The 21,221-nt window shown below is 45.4% G+C and overlaps 2 protein-coding genes across 2 annotated transcripts in view; one reads left to right on the top strand and one right to left on the bottom strand.

The window, feature by feature from the left end:
• Positions 1 to 76: 76 nt before the first annotated feature.
• ZBTB33 (zinc finger and BTB domain containing 33) lies at positions 77 to 11,833 on the top strand. The gene is made up of 2 exons (XM_058813858.1): positions 77 to 185; positions 5,033 to 11,833. Exons 1-2 carry the CDS (start codon positions 158 to 160, stop codon positions 7,072 to 7,074), a joined length of 2,070 nt encoding a protein of 689 aa, XP_058669841.1. The 5' UTR covers positions 77 to 157; the 3' UTR covers positions 7,075 to 11,833.
• Positions 11,043 to 21,221, bottom strand: part of TMEM255A (transmembrane protein 255A) — a 24,936-nt gene continuing 14,757 nt past the window's right edge. The window contains exons 5-9 of the mRNA XM_058813860.1: positions 20,893 to 20,955; positions 19,815 to 19,903; positions 17,019 to 17,181; positions 15,657 to 15,800; positions 11,043 to 13,750 (exon numbers count right to left, since the gene is read on the bottom strand). Coding sequence (XP_058669843.1) covers positions 13,592 to 13,750; positions 15,657 to 15,800; positions 17,019 to 17,181; positions 19,815 to 19,903; positions 20,893 to 20,955 — 618 coding nt within the window. The 3' untranslated portion in view covers positions 11,043 to 13,591. The remainder of the gene's footprint in view (positions 13,751 to 15,656; positions 15,801 to 17,018; positions 17,182 to 19,814; positions 19,904 to 20,892; positions 20,956 to 21,221) is intronic.

The following is a 21,221-nucleotide window of genomic DNA, read 5'->3' as shown; positions in this document are numbered from 1 at the left end:
CGCCCTCCCGGCCGGGCGGGAGCGGGGCGGGAGCGGGGCGGGAGCGGGGCGGCCCCGCCCGCGGGGTCACCGCCCCACCCGCCCGGCCGGCAACGCGGCGGCGGCGGTGGCGGCGGCGGCGGCTCCTTTTGTGCCCCGCGGCGGCCGCCCGGCAGCGATGGACGCGCGCGCGGCGGCGGCGGAAGGTGAGTCACCGGCGGGGCGCGAGCCGCGGGCGGGGGGAGGTGGCGGCGCGGGCCCGGCTCCGCCCCGCTCCGCGGGCACCGGCGCGGGGCCGCGGCCCCGGGAGCTGTCCAGGGCGGGCCGGCAGCAGCACCGCCCCGCGGACAGCTCACCGTGCCCGGCGGGGTTCCCCGTTCCTGCCCGCGCCCGGCGCCGCCTGACACGGCCCGGCCCGGCAAGGCCCGGTCTCGGTGTTGGGGCGCCCGGCGCCTCCCAGCGCGGCCTGCCTGACACGGCGCTGGCGCCGCTCCGCTGCGGCGACTCAGGGCAAAGCTGACAGGACGAGGGGAAACGGCCCCGAGTTGCGTCAGGGGAGGTTTAGGTTGGGTATTAGGAAATTTTTTTCATGGGAAAGGTTATCAGGCACAGGAATAGGCTGCCCGGCGAAGTGGTGGAGTCAGCATCCCCGGAAATGTTAAAAACCCCTCGGAGATGGCACTTGAGGACACGGTTTGATGGTGAACACAGTGCTGGCGCTGAGCTCACGGTTGGAGTTAATAATCTTAAGTCTTTTCCTTAACCTTTATCTATAAAGACGATACAAATTATGTATTCAGATAAGACACCCACTCTTCTGTGAGCGCCCTTCCCCCTCAGCTTTGACCACATTGCCACGGAGCTTTCTTAAATGAGCCCCGAGTTTGTGCTGAGCTCTGGCAGTGCAGTGTAACACGGCCGGGTCTGGCCAGCTCTGGGTAAACGGGACATTTTGGACAGCTGCTGCGCCCTGGGAAACCCATGCTGGTTTATGCTGTCTAGAAATTATGTCAGGGTATGCCAGTTCTTCTTCACAAATGAAACAGTATTTTAGCTCTCAAACCTACCATAAGCAGCATAAAAAATTCTGCAAGATGGAAGAAGCCTATTTAAATTGTGTATTTTTTTGGGTGCAAGGAACCTCATGCAGAACAGGGAGGGAAAAGATTTCCCAGAGATTGCCCATGTGTGTGGCGTTACTGTCGCCTGTGTCTGTGTGAGGACAGCACAGTTTCTCCCTTCTTTGGATTATTTTGACAAACTAATTTTAAATTATTTTAGATCTGACTAAATGGTGACTAAAACATCTGCCTCAGGAGCACTCTGCACCTGCGTTAGCTAATATTGTTAGGTGACTTGAAGTGCACAAGTTATAATGTCATGCAGTACATAACAGCATCTACAACAACTACTAATGTCAATAAAAAGGATCACTGGACTCTTAATTCATTTATATGAGGCTTTATATAATGGGATTGGCAGGAGAAATACTCTCAGAGATTTCTTCAGGGCACAAATAGTGGAAATTTGTATTTTAGAGTCTTTCAGAAGCAGTGATGCTTTATTTGAAATTCCCATTGTGGAAGAATATTTCTGTCCTTAAAGGTAGTCTTAGGTAGGATAATATTGAATTTCAATTTTATTGAAAACCCTTAACTGTTCTGCTTATAAAATTTAATTTACTTTAATGCAAAATATGTGTTTTCATGATGAAGAATGTTATTTTGTCTCTCAAATTTGTCAGCTCTTTAAAAGAATTTTCTATTCTCACACAGTGGATTTTTTAAAACTAAAAGAGCATCTTAAATTGCTTAATTGAAAACTTACTTTTTTGTCTTCTGGCAAAAGCCTGCACATAAATTTCTTTAAATTTGTACTTCATATTTTCAGAGCCTTCATCCCAAAGTTTTTTTGATCACTTCTCAACATTAAGATAAAAGTTGCTATTGGGTCTCTTATTTGTTCAGTTCCAAAAAGACCACATGTAGTTCTGTATTCTAGATGTTTCTTATCAATATCTTAGATAAAATGGTTCTTTTATATTGGTATTTATATTGTAAGGTTTTATGTGCCTTGAATCACCAAACACTTTCTTGGCTTATCTAAACATAAAACTGGAAAAAACAACCTCTAAAATAGGAGATGCATGCTGACAAAAAAAAAAAGCGCACATTGAAATTCAGTTTTTGGGTGCAGCAAGATTGTGACAGCTTCAGTTAAACCTGCTGATCTGGGGAGAGCATTATCTGTGCCCTGACTGCAGCATGTGACAGGGGGTTCAGATTTTATATCTGACAGAAGGAGTTGCCATAGAGAAAAGCTGCTGTGAGAAAGGTAAAAGCCAAGGAGATGCTGCTGCTCTCCCAGCAGCTTTTAAATCAGGCAGCATTTCTGTGCCTCAGAAACAGTGGTTCAAATCTGATTTTTGAGATCTGGTGATGCCTCAGGAGCAGGGATCCTTCCAAGTCAGTGCTCATCTGTAGCTGTAAATTTTCCTGTTAGTTATTTAGTATTGGAAGAGGCAGTGAGGAAACAAGTCCTTAAAGCTGGAGGATGAAAGGCTAAGAAATTGTTTAATTTGGGCCATCACACATTTTTGGAGGAGAAAAAAAGCACTGGATTAAATATTTAAACAACTACAGTATTGTTTTCATTTAATATATCCTCCTGTGTAAAAATAATGAAGAGCCTGTATCAAAGGAGAAAAGAATTGAAGGGTCATATGAGGAAGAAAAGCCTATGTTTTCCCTGATGAGTGTTTTCTATTATTTATCCTCATTCAATTGACTCTCTGGTAAAGCCTATAAATAAACAGAAACTGCTTTTCTAACATTTAAAATCTGAAGGCTCACTTCAAAAAGGAACTTTTGTTGCTAACTATATAAATACAGGGAGCCTGGCAGGTGATCTTCTTGCTAGAAGAAAGATTATTATGTATTTCTTGCTCATAAACCTGAGCAGGACCGTTTCATTGCTGATTTATGAGGTGAAGGATTGCAGTCATGTCTGCCGGTGGCTGTGCCCTGTTACGTTTTTCGTTGAACTTGACAGGCCATTTCTTCTTGTCAAAGTTTTTGAATCTTAAGAAAAATCAGGAACCCCTGTGGTTCAAGTCCGCAGAATGCATGGGGGGGGGGGGGGGGGGGAAGGAACAGATCAGTAACCAAAGACACAAAATATAATTTATGATCTTGGTGTTCTTTGAGCATTCCTGAACAGCAAGAGTTTCCAAGAGGCCGCGCTGTGGATGTGTCACTTTGGTGGCCACATGTCGAATGTGCATTTGAGTCATTTTGGTCAAAGGCACTTTGTGTCGAAGCCGTGCATGTCTGTGCAGCTGCTGGCAGAGTCTAACACGTGTCCCTGTGGCGCAGAGGATTCCAAACAACCGCTCCCGGAGGAGGAGCAGGGGCGGGTGTGGGCTCAGGTGTGGCTGTGAGCTGCCCTCGGTGCCGGGCGGAGGTGCCGGCTGCGTCAGCGCTGGCAGAGCAGCGCCGGTGCCCCCGGGAAGGAAATGACACTCGGCGGGAAATAGCGTCTGCACGGCGCTATCCACACGCTCAGCCGTAGGGCAGGTGCCGGCCTTTGCCTCCACCGGGACGCGGGGAGCCGGGATCCCGGCGGGAATTGCCGAGGCCGCAGCAAGGCCCGTGTGCGGGAGCCGGGGCGTCCCACGGCCTGCGCTGGAGCGGGCTCGGGGCCGCACGCCCGGCACCTCGGCAGGCGGGGGGCAGTGTGCGGACGGTGCGTCCCGGGCAGCGTCCGGAGCCCCGCGGCCTCGGGGCTGCTGCCGGCGGCGGGAGCGCGGGGCGGGTCCGGAGCGGCGGGAGCGAGGCCCGGCCCCGCCCCGGTCCGAAGGTTCCCGAGGCCGCTCGGGTCAGAGCCGAGGGCAGCGGCGGCAGCGCCCTCCAGCGGCGGTGCGGAGGGTCCGGAGGTGCGGGAGGCGGCGGGGCCGCGGCCGGAGCGCGGCGCAGGTAACGCGGGCTCGGCGGGCTCGGCTGCCCCTCTCGTCCCGCTGGGGGCTCAGCACGGCTCAGCGAGCGGGGAGCGGCGGAGGGACCGCCCGTCAGCCCGGGCCCGGTGCTGCCAGGCCGCTCCCTGGGCCTGCCGTTGTCAGCGCCGCCGCTCCCGCTCGGCCTCCGGCCGCGGACCGGCCGTTGCTGCCCCGGCGGCGGCTCCGCTCGGAGCGCGGCTCTCACGGCCGGGCCCCCGGGGTCGCGGCGCAGCCGGGCGGGACGCGCTCCCCGGGCTGGCGAGCGGCGGCCGCGGGACTCCGGCATCGGTGTCTCATCCGGCCCGGCCTGCGGAAATCAAAGTTTTACGGGTAAAATTAGAGCCCGTGGCTCCTTGTTCTGTATTTTGATGTTGCTTTCTTTGGCTTACTGGGGGCTTTGATTGGGCAGTGATGGCAGATAGGTTACTCTGACTTAGCAGATCTGTTTTGCTATGGTGCTGCTTCAGTGTCTCAGTTTGGCATACGTAGCCATGCAAATATATGACATAGGGCTCAAAAAAGTTTATGTTTTTGGGGAAGGAAATGTTTATTTTTCTGGGGAAGGAAGTGCACTATCCATAGTGTTTTCATTAACTCAGTTAACTGGTAATATGCAGACACACAGATTCTGGTGTCTGGCCATAAATAACTTCACGCTATTGGGCTTTCTCATAACAATCTATGGAATATTTCACAATTAAAAAGAAATTACTAATAATGTTTAAAGCTGCTTTTGGGGCCCAAAACTTCCATCTTCTTGGTTTTACAATTAACCTTACTTGCTGTTGCTTAGGATGAGGTGTTGCTTCTTTCCTCCTCACCTTGTAAGAGCAGAGGATCTATTCAGAATTCCACTTACCTTGTGGAGAAAGAGGAAAGGACAAACAACGATAAGAAACAAAGTTGCAGAGTGCAGTGGCACATAATCTTCTGAATGGTATCTCAGATTTGTTTTTTCCTAAAGAAGGAGTAGACAGTAAATATGTGAGTGTTGTAATGCGGTTAAAACTGTAAATCTGCATTTTTACTGATTTGATATCTTTTGCTTTCCTTTTGTAGGAATGGAGGAAAAAAAACTTATTTCTGCAACAGACACACAATATTCTAGCGTGCTCCTTCAGTCTTTGAATGAACAACGTGGCCATGGACTTTTTTGTGATGTTACAGTCATCGTGGAGGACCGGAAATTTCGAGCTCACAGAAACATCCTTTCAGCCTCAAGCACATATTTTCACCAGCTTTTCTCAGTGGCTGGTCAAGTGGTTGAACTGAGCTTTGTAAGAGCAGAAATTTTTGCAGAAATTCTTAATTATATTTATAGTTCCAAAATAATCAGCGTCCGATCTGATTTACTTGATGAACTGATTAAATCAGGGCAGGAGCTGGGTGTTAAATTCATAGCTGATCTGGGCATCCCTCCGGCCGAAGGCAAGAATGTGCCCAGCGAGGTCAAAGACAGTGCTTCAAAAACTTCAGCTTCTAGTCCAAATCAAAGAGATGCTGAAACACAGGTGACTGTAATCAGGCCAGAGGGCCAGGAGGCAGCAGATGGGATGCCTGTTATAACACAGTCATTCTCCTTACATGGCATAGAATATGAGACTACAAAAATTACAGTGAGCGATTTGGATGAGGAGGATGATGATGTCATTTTTTGTTCTGAGATTGTTCCTCCAAAAGAATGTACTAAAGACAAAAATGCTGCAAGCCAGAGCCAGCCTTGCTCAAGTCCAGCTGGAGCTTCTGACCAAAAATCCTGTGGCAGTGGTGGCTCTCCCCATGTGACAAACAGCACAGCGCCTCAGAACCTCACTTTGTCTGCCACTCAGCTGAGCCCGAGCCAGACACAGGCAGGAGCTGAACCATTCGCCTCGGCAACGCCGCAGCATTTTACTCCTAATATCATCGTGCTGAACAAGCCTCTGCTTAACTCCTCACTTGGTGCCAGCTCCTTGCATCAAACACATGTGACTCCTACAATTAATTTACTTGAGGAGAACCAGCAGCTATCCAATAATGGCTCTGTAACTGAAGTGGAAGGAACTGCTGTTGATGATGAAGAGGTTGTTGAAGATGATGTTGATATCATTAGCTCCTCTAGTCCTGGTTTGGTCAGCAGCAGCTCTTTGGTTCAGCAATCTTCTGTTCCTAAGGCAGGGAGCACTGAAGGATCAGGTGTACAGAAAAAACAGGTTGTTACATTTTCCCAAGAGCCATCTACTAAAGCTGGAGAGCTGAAAATAAAAATCTCAGATGTCCTTTCTGGAAACAACAAGGAATTAAGTTCGGGTCTAACGTCGAAGAATGTGGCAGATGGGCAGAAAATCATAACATTGGATACAGCAACTGAAATAGGAGGCTTGTCCACGGGCTGTAAGGTGTATGCAAATATCGGTGAGGACACCTACGACATAGTCATCCCTGTGAAGGGTGACTCTGAGGGAGGGGAAGCCAAGCCCGATGACACACCCAAAAAGTCCGACGATGAATCTCCAAAGGGGAAACGCATGAAAGTGAAGCACGACGACCACTACGAGCTCATAGTGGATGGCAGAGTCTACTACATCTGCATCGTGTGCAAGAGGTCCTACGCGTGCCTGACCAGCCTGCGGAGACATTTCAACGTGCACTCCTGGGAGAAGAAGTACCCCTGTCGCTACTGTGACAAAGTCTTTGCCCTGGCAGAGTATCGCACCAAGCACGAACTGCACCACACCGGGGAGCGCAGGTACCAGTGCTTGACGTGCGGCAAATCCTTCATCAACTACCAGATCACCATCTCCCACATCAAATCCGTGCACAGCCAGGACCCCTCCGGGGAGACCAAGCTGTACAGGCTGCACCCCTGCAGGTCCCTGCAGATCCGGCAGTACACCTACATCAGCGACCGGCCCAGCAGCGTCCCGGGCATCAGCCAGGGGGGAGTTGTGTACCGTGTGGGCTCAGGGAAGGATGGCACTGAGGGAGCAACGTCCAACTCTCCAGCCAAACAAATCACCTGGGATGACATTTTCATTCCGCAGGGAAACGAAACGATTTTTAAACAAAACCCGTCAGAAGGAAGTACTGAATTTGAGTTTGTGATACCAGAATCTTACTGAAATGTTTGAAATGCTGGAAAAAAGGGTTCCGTGCAGGAGCATTGCAGCTGTTTTAACTGAACTGTTGAAATTGCTGTAAAATCAAAGGTTAAAGTCAAAAGAAGTTAACTTGTACTACCAAGTAACCAAATGGTAACACTTAGATGGACCATGTTAACTGCAGTGCTTTGTGGAAGCAATTAATCAGAAAATTTACTTGAATAGAGAGTGAGACATTCTAAGGCGCTATCAGAGTTTTCAGATATGTTAAATTTGATCAAAACATGAGGACTTGTGGCTTGAAAATGTACAATTCCTTCTAAAGAGCTAGAAAGATTTCTAAACTAATTGAGGTATTTCCTGTACCCATATTTACCATGTAAGCCCTTTCTTTCATGTTAGCACTTTAATGCTGAATTCTGTTTAGATGTTAACCAAGAAAACAGTAAGATTTTTTCATCATTGTCTCTTGGTCATGGAACATTTAAAAAAAATAATCCCACAACTCACATTTGTGAACAAGGGGCCAAAATACATGATCCCCTACTACACTGGAGTAGTCTGTTTTTGAGCTAGCATCCTAATTCTGCTTTTATAAATATTATGAATCATCTGTCTTCATGCAAAAAGTCTTGTCTACAAGCAATACTCATTTAGGGCTAACTTGAACAAACTTTACTTACACTTGGCAGTGTGGTGAGCTAAGTATTCAGTGTCCTGGACCTTGTTATTTTACTCTTTTTGCAATGGGAAAAAACCAAACCCCACAAAGCTGAATAGTGAAGAAGCTTAGAACACTTAGGAAGGAGATAATTTTACCTTCTTACAGCTTGAGAAATATTGTTGCATTTTCTTACTGCTGGAAAAAATGCCAGTAATTAGTTTGATATAAAGTGCTGTTCCTTTTTTTTTTTTTTTTTCCACTTCAAGAAGAAGGGCTTCAGTCCAGAATTTTGAAATTATAAAAATATTATTTGTTTTTAGCTGAAGACTTCTCAAATCTATGAATTCATGTAAGTGCTGTATTGGTTTAGCACTGAGGCTGCTGTAGATCTTGTATGCCTGTTTGGCTAGATCTTCAAGTGTAACAGGGATTTGGATTTCACCCCACCCTTGCCCCCATTTATACATTTTGGAAGATGAGGACTAAACCAACAACCAGAAAATACCCTTTATTCACCATGACCCAAAGTATAATTTCTTTGCAATTGTCTAGTTGTCAGGTGTTTCCAGGTTTGGGTTTATTATGTTGCCATTTTACTCTCCTTTCATTTGGTGCCTGTTACAACAGTTAAAAGATGAATTAGATGTCCACCTTGATCAGGAAATGGTAGAGAAAAACAGCTGTTTGCTGGAGTCCTGGTTTAGCATTTCAGAGTTAGTGACTTGTTGAATTTTTGTAAATGGTAATATGAAAATCCTCAAGTTATAGAGGTGACTGGGAAAGACTATTGTTCATAGTACTAGTTATGGAAACCTTCAATTGCTTAAATTGCAGTTACAGGTTTCTCTTTTCTTTTTCATGTTTCAAGTTAGTATCTTGATTTTGTGACTCTCAAAGGTTTTAGACATACAGCACTCTTCACAGAAAGGCACCTAAATGGGAAACAGTTCAAATCTAAGTTGAGCTACTAAAACGATACCAGAAATCCACGTGAGCACTGCTGGGAGGAGGATTTGTTTGTGTGGTGCATGTGATGCTCAGCACTTCTTTGTCAGCCAAGAACATGATATACCTGATTATTTCCAGATCACATTGCTGACCCCTTTGAATACGATGGGTCATGCTTTAAATGTGGGGTGTAACTGAGGTGGCATTTCTGCAGGCACACATTTTCCTCATGGATGTGAGTGTGGATTGCCTGTGTTGCACAGCTGGCTGGTGCTGTGGTGGCACTTCCTCAACTTTGTGGAGACAAATGCAATGTTATTTTTGTTATTGACATGACACATGTTTAATCACAGAATAGTCTTGAGTTGGAAGGGACCCACAAGGATCATTGAGCCCAACTGTTAAGTAAATGGCCTGTGTTGGGATCTGGAATTAAGCATACATTACAGAGTGCAGAATTAAACATAATGGCTATCACTATTTGCTGCTGATATATTTAAAACCTTAAATTAAACTGTGCCTAGTAAAGGTCTCTTTTTGGAGGAAAACTGGAAAATTAGGGCTTTGTAACTATTTTTGCTAGAAGACTCGTGCTTGCATGTGTCTCAGGGTCTTCAGTTTTCCTTGGAAGTGATTTTGATATCCAAAGTCCAGAGGTATGTAAAGCATTTCTTTAATTTCACTTCCAGTATTTATTGGTTTGGAAACATGTTAAATTCATTCTTTGAAAACTTTTTTATGGGGCCATGAGTAAGCTTTTTATTTAGATTTCTGGCTATTGCACTTACATTTGTGTTTTTGTTTGTTTTTGTAAGCATTTAACTTCCAGTTTAACTTAATGAAAATCTTATGTAAATATTAAGAAATTGGCTTTGGGATGATGGAAGAAAAAGGTTGAATCTGACAAAGCATTTATATAGAAATGAAAAATTTCAACAGACTAAGGTAGCAAACCTCACAGTCGTTTGTTATGCATATAAAACCATTTACAGATCTGCTGCAGAATATGGTAATGGTGACTGCATCCTCACTGTCTGGTTTCTTTGGGGATACATACCATAACATTCCACTCTGTGAACTAAATGAATATTGAATAACATCTACTGCTTATTTATTTTGTTCTGTTAAGGCATGCAGCTTATAAAAAGATGCAGAAGCTGACAACTATATACATTGAGTTCTGAGATCTAGGAAATGTTCTGTGTGAACATTCCTTGGTTTCCCCAGTCTGTGGTGTATATAGTTGTACAGTCTTTCCTTAACATCCTTTTTAAAGTTGTGTTCTACTTTTCATTAATCAACACGTGATATTAGTTTTTAGAGCTTTCTATGGCAAAAATAAAAAAAAAAGTTTAATTCTCTAGGTGAGCACAGTATGTTTCTTTTTGGTGGCAACTCAGTTTCTATAGTCTAACACATTTGTAGCTTCCTTTTGCTTGTCTTTGAGAATAGCAGGGAACCCACTGTGGGGGGGAACAGGGCAAGGTGTTTTTATTTGGGCTTTAGTTTTTTTTGTTTGTTTTGATGCTGTTTAATTGGTTTTGTTGAACACTTCCCAAGAAAGCAAATCAGCTCAACAGCTCCAGTGTGCTGTGAGCTGAGTGCTGTGATAGATGGGGCTGATGAGAACTCTGAGGCTGTGCAACATTCTGACCAACTGTGGCACTGCAAATGGGCTCAAAGTCAACAAACCCCTACCTAGGGACCAGTAAATTGTACATTGTGACCAGTGCTGTGCTTCCAGCTCACTCATGGTTTGGGCTCTCCTTTCCAGCTGCTGACTGCTTGTGATTTGTGAGAGTTCTATTGTTGGTGACCTGGGGCCAACAGGAAATACACACTTACTTTGTGTAAACTTCTTATTGCATGTAGGAATGCAATTTAAGAAGTAACATACCAAATTATGTTCTAGGTGCCTTCATCTCCTTGGCATAGGGCTTCTGCCTCGCTCTGTTGACATCACCAGCACAGAATATGCCCAAAGTAAGCAAAGGAGACACCAAGACTGCACTGGTTGGATTACTCAGATCTGTGTTAAGTGAAAAATTAGCAGGAATAATTTTAGAGGGCTTGAGGTCAGGGCACCATGTTATGGTAAAACTGCAGAATTATCGAGTGCAGGGGCATGAGGGCCTTCAAAAACAGAACTTAAGGAATTTTTTGCTAATCCTAGTAGAAATATGTCTCAAATACAGAGAACAGAGATGGGTTTTGTGGGTTTTTTTTGGTTTTTTTGGTTTTTTTTGTTTGTTTGTTTGTTTGTTGGGCTTTTTTTTCCTTTGATTTCTTTAAATGTAAATTTTACTCACTTTTAAAAAATAACCTTAAAGATGCTTGTAAAACAGGCTGCTAAAATGTAAAATAGAATTGGTAAATGTTTACAAAAGTCACACAATTTTATTTACTTTGGCAAAGTAATAAAAGGGTACATATGAGTCACAAACTTGACATTCTCATAAGAAATGACAAATACAGTGCAGGATGTTGCAGTTACATTAAATGCTTTGTTTTACTCAAGCAGAATGAAACAGGTAATTCAACAGAAAATACCACCAGTAAGTTTTTAAATGTGAAAATGTACTTGTCCTTTTATAGTGAATTTAAAGCAGCAATGTAATTTTTGCTAAAATATTCCTTAGAAAAAAAAGAGAATTTGGATAACTTCCTAAGGTTAGTATTTTTCAACTCAAAACCAGTGACACAATTCATCTCCTGATTGTTTCATCCCACTAAGTTATGTTCTCTTCAGGATGTTCAGTCCTGTCCTGTGGTGTCCCTAAGTCCTTCTAGCCCTATTTAGTTGACAGGCACAAATGGTACAGTGTTTGTCAGAAGTGGGACAGGACTGTTGGCTTTTATTTCAAAGATAAAGCAATAAAATGTTTTCTGATACTAAATTAATGTGCCCTTCTGATTCTGGTTTTGTGGGGAGCTTTATCAAGAGAAGTACTGTCTGTTTTGAAATTGCCCACGAGCTCTTCATCAAGAGATTCTTTACATTTCTTTAATTTCATGAAATATAATATAAAATGGAGGATGCCCCAGTATATAAATTTAGTTCCAGTACACAAATTTATAGGAGCTGCACTTCAACATTCTATAGTAAAACAAAATTCCACCATGATATGATACACTACTGCTTTAAATCCTGTGAGCTGCCTTCCTTTCTCCAGCTGTTTTTTTTTTTAATTTCCCTTCTTACTGGAGAAAAGTCACACTTGCTTCTGGATAAAGTGTCATCCTTTAATGAACTAAGATACTGATTAGCATTTGACAGTGGAGATGATAAAGTTAATACATAGTCTAGCCTAAAGGCTTTGCAAATGCATAGGATTAAAAACAGCATTATAAAGTGTGGGTGTACTTTGAAAAGTGAGATCAGAGACTTCAGTGTTTGTTTTTCATGTTGACAGCATTTGAATTTTTTTATAGAATAAAAGTAGGTGCCACAGCTTAAAATCCAACTGGATTCTGCCCCAACCCACCAGCATGTATTCCATTTTGATTCTGAAAGCCAGCTTTAACTTTTAGGCACCTTTTTGTCTGCATCAGTTGCAAGTACAGGAAGGCAACTGAGGATTAGGGTCAACAAACTGATGCCAAGGAAATGAATCTTTAGGAAATAAGGAGTAAAATGTTAATGTTGCTTTTATCCCTGAAGTGAGCAGTTGAGAACGCTCAGGTTGAGCAGGTCAGATCTGAACACTGTCATCTGAAATCACTTCCTGCAGTAGAACCACACTTTAGAGGTCAGTGTGTCACATATCAAAGCTGACCTTTTGTTATGCAAGATGCATGCAAAATCTGCTGGAATCTAGATTAATCAGCACAGTCATCAGCTGAAGATTAAATGAAAGTCACAACAGTAATTGCAAATTCCTCAGTTTTGTCCTATATTACAGGGTGTTGAATTTCATCTGTGTGAGACACATATCTTGGAGAACTAGTAGTGGATATTCCTTATGTGCAGCCCATAATACAGCTACTAAACCAGTGCTTATTCAGGGTGCTGATTCAGTCCATTAAAAAAGTTAAAAGTACAGGCTTAAAAAGAAATTCCCAACCACAGAAAACATAAACAAACAAATAAATTAATAAATAATATTTTTACTGCACTGTTTCAGTGGCTTGTAGACGGTTCCTGATGTTTTTTATAGGAATACAAGGAAAATTTAGGCAGTGCAACCACCCAAACTGTTTGACTTCAGCATTACTTACACAGAATTCAGACAGAGACAACCCCATTCCATCTTTTATCTTAAGAAGCAACCTGAGATAAAACCAGCTTGCCTCCCCTCAAAAAAGCAATATTCTGATTATTTTGCTACACATGCATGAAGCTGTCCTATGACATTATCCTTTTCAACAAGGTTATGTTTTGAGGCACTGTCATGGTTCCCCCCAAAATTTTTCCAGTGTGTTGGGCCACCAAGTGATGTGAGCTGGGTCCTGTGTCCTCCCAGCCAGGATCTCAGCAACTGGAGCCCAAAGGCCAAACAAAACCAGTGTTGAGTGGTGCTGTCTGTAAGCACCCTCAGCTCACACAGACTGATAATCTCCAGCAACTACTGATCTTGGCTACCCTTACTTCAGCTTGGCACAAGATGGAGTAAGGCAGACCAGAATCTGTCATCTATGTTGGATCACTTGATTAAGAATCAAGGACTACATGAACCAAAGAGGCTGAAATTTAGGTCACCTGCTGCTCAGTGACTCATTAAAACATCAGAAGTCTGTCCCCTTTGTCACAGGCCATCGTTAAAACTTCTGAAATAAGTCTCGCAAAAAAGGACAGTCCAATCTAATATTTTTATTTGCTATTATCTTCTGGATTCTCCTGCTCCCTCCCACAGTAAAATATAAATACAAAATGTTCACACTTATTTCGATGGCAAATATGGTTTTTTTTCTTCTTTCCCACATTCTTTATGGCGTGTAAGGTGGTGGCTTCTCAAAAGGTGGGAAATAGGGCGGTGAGTAACGCGGGGGTGCATTGGAGGCCCACATATAGCTGGGGGATGGTGACAGGGACTGGGGGTCATCCGAGAGGCCAGAGGGAGTGGAGGCTGGAAACACGCTGGAATGCTGCAGGGAGACAGCAAAGGCTGCAATGTAACCATTTCCTAATGGAAATTGTTGTATCAAAGTGATACGTCATTACCAAACAGTTCAAAATTAACGTTTCAAGGTTCACCACACACAACTAACACTTTAGATACCTTGTATTCAAAGTAAGCACTGCCTGTAAGTAACAGTTTTGAAAAATGAGGCTCCTTAGATCCAAAACTGAAGATATTTTAAAAAATTCTCATCACTTCCGTGTGCCTGCTGCATTTCACAAAGACTGGACAACTGAAAACTGATGAGATCCTCTCAAATCTTGGGTGTCACATACCAGCCAGTAGCAATAGTGAATGACCTGCTCCAAAAACCAGAGAAATGGGTCTGCCATTTTAGATTTGTGTGTAAAAGCCAGGTTTTTTCAAGGGCCCAGGCTTCCGTAGGAATTCTGGTGTGTTGTTTTTGTCCTGTGAAAAATGTGTGGAATGAGTGGGAAGCATTCTTGCACCAGAGGGAGTGCATCCTTTGGAAGGGGTTTGAGAGGCAGGGCTTGCTCCACGTGCTGTCAGGGGAGAGGGGCCAGGGTGGTTCAGTCACTGCTTGGAGCAGAGTGATATGCAAGGCTCAGACTTGGAATCTCATGTTAAAAAGGGATTTGGCTGTATTAAATTTAGATGAGTTGAATTTATGCCCAGCTTTTGTGCCATCTCCTGAGCCAGCACCTGTGCTCACAACAGTGAGACCCAGAGACTCTGATCTGTCTGGCTGAGCTGTGCTAGCAGAGCCCAGCAGTGCTTCCAGTCACAAAGCAGGGAAATCACCCATGCTGAGCTCTCTTCGGGTGCTGGGGCTGCCACACTGGCAAGCTCTGGGTCAGACAAAGCTCGGAACTGCTGAGAAACTGAGAAAAGGACTTTGTAACAAGCTTGGTTTGGCATGCACTGAGGTTGGCATTTTTGTAGCTGCAGGAAGTTATACAGCACCAGTGACCACCCCAGGTTTCATTAATCTCAAAAATTACTCACAAATACATCCTAAAAGTTCTGACTTAAGTGTTCAATTATATTTAGGAGCCCTGACAACAGCATTGTCCAGTGGCAGTAGCAGCAGACCCAGGAAGGTTTAGATTTTTGTCACCTCTAATGCATGCCTCAGATAAGGGACATGGTGGCTATCACAGAGCACACCTCTTTGTTGATAACCAAAATCTTAAACTCTTGTTAATTAAAAAAAAAAAAGTCTCCTGTTGTGGTGTTTGTGCATGTGTTAACATCACCCCTGTTGTAACATCCACCTGCCAGAAGAGCAGAGGAGGAAATGTCCTCAGCTACAACAAGAGAAAGCTGATGTTGACAGCAAGGTTCACATGAAATCCCCATTTCCAACAGCACAGCTCCATAGCTCAAAGAGGAAGGGATGCATTACAGCAGAGGGGATGTTTGCAGGGACCCCTCTTAGGCCAGTGAAGCATGTGGAAAATAACCACAACAAATCAGCTTCTCAGGCATCATGAGTCTTCAGGAGCTCAAATAGCTTGTTTCCAAAAGCTCTTCTATTTCTCTCAGACACAGCAGTTGGCCTAATAAAATCTAGTACCTGAGCACCTGGCTTTGCCTCTCTCCTCAGAACACTGCAGAGCCAGGGGCAGTGCCTGTTTTCAATGCGATCTCTACTAGTGAATGATGGGCAGGCAGGCAGGCAGCAATCCTCCCTCTTGCCTTCACTTCAAGGACAGATTTCAGGAAAACACTGCCTTAGTAAGAGAGAGCACTGCCAAGGACCAATGCCTAGTAGGAAAAATTTGGTATTTTCTGCAGGACCAAGAAAATGAAACTGTGTGAATGACAGGAAGACAGGCCCCCAGAGTCCTGCAGACTGCCTGGATTTAACCTTGCTGCTAAACAAGGAAACATCCTGTAAAGTTGCCCACCTGAAAGTCATAAGCAGAGTAGGGAGGCAGGTGAGGAGTGCTGTGGTAGTAGGAGTTGTAGGATGTCACCTGTGGCCTGGAGTAGTAGGTCACTGAAGGGTGTGCATCCTCAACACTGCAGTTCAGCGTAGGCAGGGAAGGAGTCTGTCAAAACAAAAGGAAGAGAGTATGAGGCTGCAAACCCAGTCACAGAAAGCTGAGAGCTGAATGAAAGCAGAAATTATTCAAAGGAGCACTGTGTGTCTTTATATGTCAACCCTGTTGCATTAGGAACTGGCAATCCAGTTCCCTCTCAGGCAGCAGCTACGCTTCAAGGTCACCTCATTCCACAGCCACTGATTGTTTCAGATTCCAAACAAGCTGGCAGTAGCCCAGTGCACACCAGTACTCACACAAAACAGATTTACTTGTTCACAAGTAGGAGAAATTATTCATTACTTCAAAAATACTCTGTTATTTGATGCATTGCTGTTCATTTCCATACATCTTTGTTTGCAGAGGCTCTCTGGTGTGGATCAAATCTCAGAGGGCTGTGATGCACAGCTGGGAACGTGTCTCCTGTTTTACTTGGGAAGATATTGGTGAGTCCGAAAAGAGTTCAGAGTACTGAAACAAGGTACCCTTAGTGCAGGGCCCAAGATTTCTTTGTTATAGCCAGGACAACAAATCTCTTTTCTGTGTGAATGTTTTTGTGTTATTCCAAATGAGTCACAAGTGACTGAAAAAGCCCCAAATGTATCTGTTGAACATTCAGTTCTACCCCTCCATTTGTGTTGTTTAGAACACAACCATATGGAAGGTAACAGGCATCCTGGTTAAGTGAAGATATTTCAAATTTCACATTGTTAGAACAGTATTTTCTTCATTATCTGAAGTTTGGTTTTGATCCCCAGTTCACCCTCTCAGGTTCTGCACTGTGATGAAATTAGAGAGTTTCAGCCTAACACAGCTGCTTAAACAGTCTGTAAAGCTCAGACTGCTACTACAAAATCAACAATTAATGAGCAACCACCACAATTTTCCTTGTAGAATGTGAACACTATGAAAAGGAAGATAAATTTTTAAGAGAGAGCTTATTTTCAATCATCCTGGTATTGCCAATGCCTCTCTGGTGGTTCCTTTTGAAAATACAGTCTCCCAATTCTGTTAATATTTTCTAACTGTGCTCAGATGTTGACAAAATCAGAAAAGTGAATCACTTCCACTTTTTCATTATAGTTATTTCTTGCCCTTCTTCCCACCCTGACTGATGTAATGCATAGATAATTTGCTTTGAAACACCAATAGTTTCCATGGTCATTTTTAAAGGCAATTTGCCTGATTTGTATTCTTTAATGCACTGAGAAATTGATATCCTCTTACCATGTCTTTAAAGCCTCCAAGTATTGCTGCTGTGATGATCCCTAGGAACAGCCCCACAATGTTCAGAATTGTTGCTGACCAGAGCAAGTGGTAAAGGTGGATGATGTCCTGGCAGCTGCTGACATCAATGTACTCATAGTACCCTCCAGAAATCTCTACTCTGCTAGATTAGGGAAAAAAACAACAGAAATGATAAAAAAAATGCACCACATATCATAAAACCTAAGCAGTACTGCTGGACAGTAAAAATGCATTCTGCATTTCAGTGATAACCTGGGCCTTACTGCTGAGGGAATGGGGATAAACCCTCCTGGATCCCGTGCTTGTGGCATCCACAATCTCCCTGCACAAAGGGAGCTCTGAAACAAATTGCTTGCTCTGTTCTGAAACAAATGACTTTGTGTCTGAACCTGCCTGTTATTTCTTTCATCTGAAACCTCCACAGAGGTCTGGAAGGTTTACCAAGGACAAAGAGGTCCTGGAATTACCTTGGGAAATCAGAGTGTGCCCGGTCCTGGAATTACCTTGGGAAATCAGAGTGTGCCCCGTCCTGGAATTACTTTGGGAAATCAGAGCGTGCCCCCAGGCAGTGCTGGCTGCTCCCCAGAGCCCCAGGCAGGGGCAGCTGGGTGGGATGCAGGGCCAGCACAGCTCCTGCCTGGCTCACAGGGCTTGGCCACCAGCCAGCCCCAGATCCATGCCCAGCTCCAGCCCCTCACTGCTCTACAGCAGCCTGGGCTGGCTGGAGCCTGGCACCTCATCCTTCTGCTCACACTCTGAACCTTTTCCACACACAGAAAAGAGAGAGAAAACTCGGTCAAATCTGGTTAGGTCATTATTTTGGAAAAGGAAAAGCAACTCCTGCAGCACATGGGCTGGAGTCTTGCAGCAGAATCCTTCAGGAATGATCTCTCTGAGTGCTGAGTGTGGAACAGGCTGGCCTTCAGCACAGCTTATCAGATGTAGTGGCCTGCAGCAAATAGCCCTTCAGAAAACATATTTATCAGGGACAAACAGCACCAAGAGCTTATGAATGGCTTATCTCCCAGCTCTCATGCAGGGTTAGGCGCAGAGCACATGAGAGCTTTGAGGAAAGGGGGAAGAGCTGGCTCCTATTTAAGGTCAAGAAGCAGGAGACCCAGGTTCAGCTCCTCAGCAGGCTCCACAAGGCCAGCAGCAAACTGCCCCTTTCACAAGAGTCACCCTCCTCTGCTGATTACTCAACTTCTGCTCCTTTACCCTTTTTACTCCCACATTTCATTTAAGGAGTCCACTGCAGGGGATGAGGATTTCAATCAGAATCGAGGCACCACAGGTCACAAAAACCGGTGTGCTGGCTGGCACAACTTCTGTGTAACCCGAGCTCTCCGTGGCCCTCTAACAAAACCTGTGTGTGCTGTTTGCAAGTGCTGTTCCTGTGGAGATTGTGAGAGCAGGGATCCCTCAGTGAGAGCATCCTGCCCTGTTCAGCGTGTCCTGAGCAGTGGGAAGGGGCTTGTCCCTCTGCCAGAGCCAGGGATCCCAACATCCCAAAGAAAGCAGGATTGCTGTCACGTTTGCCATGATTTCCATCCTTTACATGTGCACTAACCAGTCTGGAGTGTCCGTGCCTCTCTTACTGAGACACCATCCAGCGCCTCCTCTGTGCAGGATGTTTGTGTGGTACTAAGCAAGATTAAAATAACAACAACTGATTATCTTTCATCAGAGAGGGGAAAATGGGTCGGGGGTGGGTCCCAGAACCGGGACTGTGGAAAAAACAAAATACCAACAGAAACAAAAGAAAAAAAAAATACAGAAGTGTTTCAAGCTTTTCAATTCCATTCCAACCAGTTCATTTCTAATCAGTATCGTCCCTTCAGCAAGTAAAAAGGGGTTGTGATCTGTGAACTACCCAAGGAAAGCAAGAGCTTCACTCCTCTTTCACACACACAAAGTCCTACAGAGACCAGGATCACACTTCCCAGCACAGGGAGCCACACACCCTCTCCCAGCAGCAGCTTCTGATCTTCCTCCACCACAATCAATGATTTAAGTGGAGGCCAGCCCAGCTAAGTACTGAGAGAAATCCTAAGCCTGAAACAGCCCTAGGCAAGAGCCAGCAGTAAAAAAATCAATTTATTAATGCCTTGCTAACACACATTGGACACTCACAAGGTATAGGCAGCACATGCTGTAAATTAGGCTGGCTTAGGCACAGTGGCCAGATCTCAGTGGTGTGATTGCTCTGCAGTGGTTCTCCATTGGGAACCACCTTCTGCCTCAGTGCACAGTGCTGGCTCACCTTCCATCCTCGTGAGAGCATGACAGACATTCCTGGGCAGAGGGGACACTGATTCATGAAGGCACAGATGGCACCAGGCTGCCAACTCTCCTCTCTGCTAGCAGGGAATGGAATGGTGGCAAGGCAAAGAAGAACAGTGTCCCAGGTTTTTTGCACCTTCGATATTGTGAAATTAAAAAACAACACCCAGTGCCAACAGAGAAGGGAGGTGTTAAGTAACACTCAATAGGTGGAAAACCTGAGGAGGACACCAGGCATGAATGTCATGGAGATTCCTGTGCTCTCATTTTTCCAGCTGGGCTCACCCATAGCTGGGATGGCCTTGGTGTATTTCACACCCACCTTTACTTGGTAGCTTTTGTCTGGGACTCCTCCTTGCTAACAAACACAACTCAAGGTTCCTTCCCACATCTGCCATTAACTGATGCTATCCTGCAAACGAGCTGCAAGCTATTGCAAGGAGCATGACCACTGCTCCCGTCCCAGGGCCAGGAGTGGCATTTTTGGCTTACTTCCCACAGTTGTACAGGTCACAGCAGAAGCAGGTGTTGGTTTTTATTTTCGGCGTGCAGGGGGCACGGCGCTGTGGGTGACAGACCGCCTGCATGAACACAGAAAAAAACACATAAAGCACAGAACGACACCATCCCCAAAGACAGTTCCTGCTGCTGTCTGGCCTGCTCTACATGTAGAATTCTCAGTGATCTCCACATCAGCCCCAGGCAGATTTTTTCTTCCTTATCTTGCTCTCACAAAGCCCTGCTATGGGAACAGAGATGCACTCGGCTGGAGCAGAGCAGTTTGCTTTTGCTATGGGGAGCTCACAGACAGCAAGTGCCTGCAGAGGAAGGAGATTCTGCAACTCCTGCCAGCAGCCAGGGCCTTGCTGAACCAACCCAGCTCATCCCAGGGCAAGGCAGAGCAGAGAGCTGTCAACAGCATGGCCCAGACTGAGAGCAGATTCCAATAGTGCTGCAGAACTGACCAAAGTATTCATTGTGCATGCCTGAGGGTGGTAACACACATGGACAGTCCTCAGCCTGATAAGAGAGTGGACCACTCCCACTACACAGTTAAATATGTAGCATTTAACTTTGCACCCTCAAGCAGGCCTTCTAATTTGGTGTATAATGGTTATTCAGAACTACCTAACTACCTGTGGACTTGTGAGGAAAGCTCTGAGAGACAATCAGAGCTCAGCAAAGGCAGCAGACATCCACACACACTATCAGTATGTGGCAGGATCATCCCCAGCAGGTTTCTCTTTGGAGAAGACAACAGGAGAGGTGCAGAAACTGGTACTTGTTGCTCAAGTACACAGAAATTATTGCTGTCTGAAACCTTAACCCACCACCCAGCTCCTATGGATGCACACCTGAAGACCTAGAGAAACTGGTGAATTTTCCTATCCTACACTCCCTTCTCTCCATCTGCTCTGTTCTCTACATGGAGAACCCCCCTCCCGAGCGCTCCAGCACGCTGCTCCCACCCCAGGCCCAGCCTCCCACCCCCTCCAGGACACCGCAGCAGGTTTCTGCCCCTGCTCCAAGCCTCTGGCCCTTGGCAGGGCGCAGCAGGGGCTGCTCTCACCTCGGGTGGGGTGGTGCTCTTGGAGTAGTACTGGCAGCGCCCCGCGTACAGCGGCCGCAGGTCCTGCAGAGACAAAGCACCAGGCTCAGCCCTGCAGCAAACCAAACTCACCAAAGGGGCTGGGGAAGGCAACAGGTTTTAGAGAGACCCTGATCTCACGCCAGCACCCCAGTGCAGCCAGAGCTGTGCTGCCCCCACCCCAGTGCCCTGGGTGATGTTTAACCCTGGTCCTTGGAGCCATGAAATCGTCACAGCCAGCATGGGAGGAGCAGTCTCTTGAGCTGGGCTCTTTGGGTGGCAGTGGCCATCCTGAACTGAACAGACACATC

Source organism: Ammospiza caudacuta, chromosome 14 (genome assembly GCF_027887145.1).
Source record: "Ammospiza caudacuta isolate bAmmCau1 chromosome 14, bAmmCau1.pri, whole genome shotgun sequence".
Classification (NCBI taxonomy): Eukaryota; Metazoa; Chordata; class Aves; order Passeriformes; family Passerellidae; genus Ammospiza; species Ammospiza caudacuta.
The sequence above is the reverse complement of the archived record's forward strand: the minus strand, read 5'-3'. Positions and strand labels throughout refer to the sequence as shown.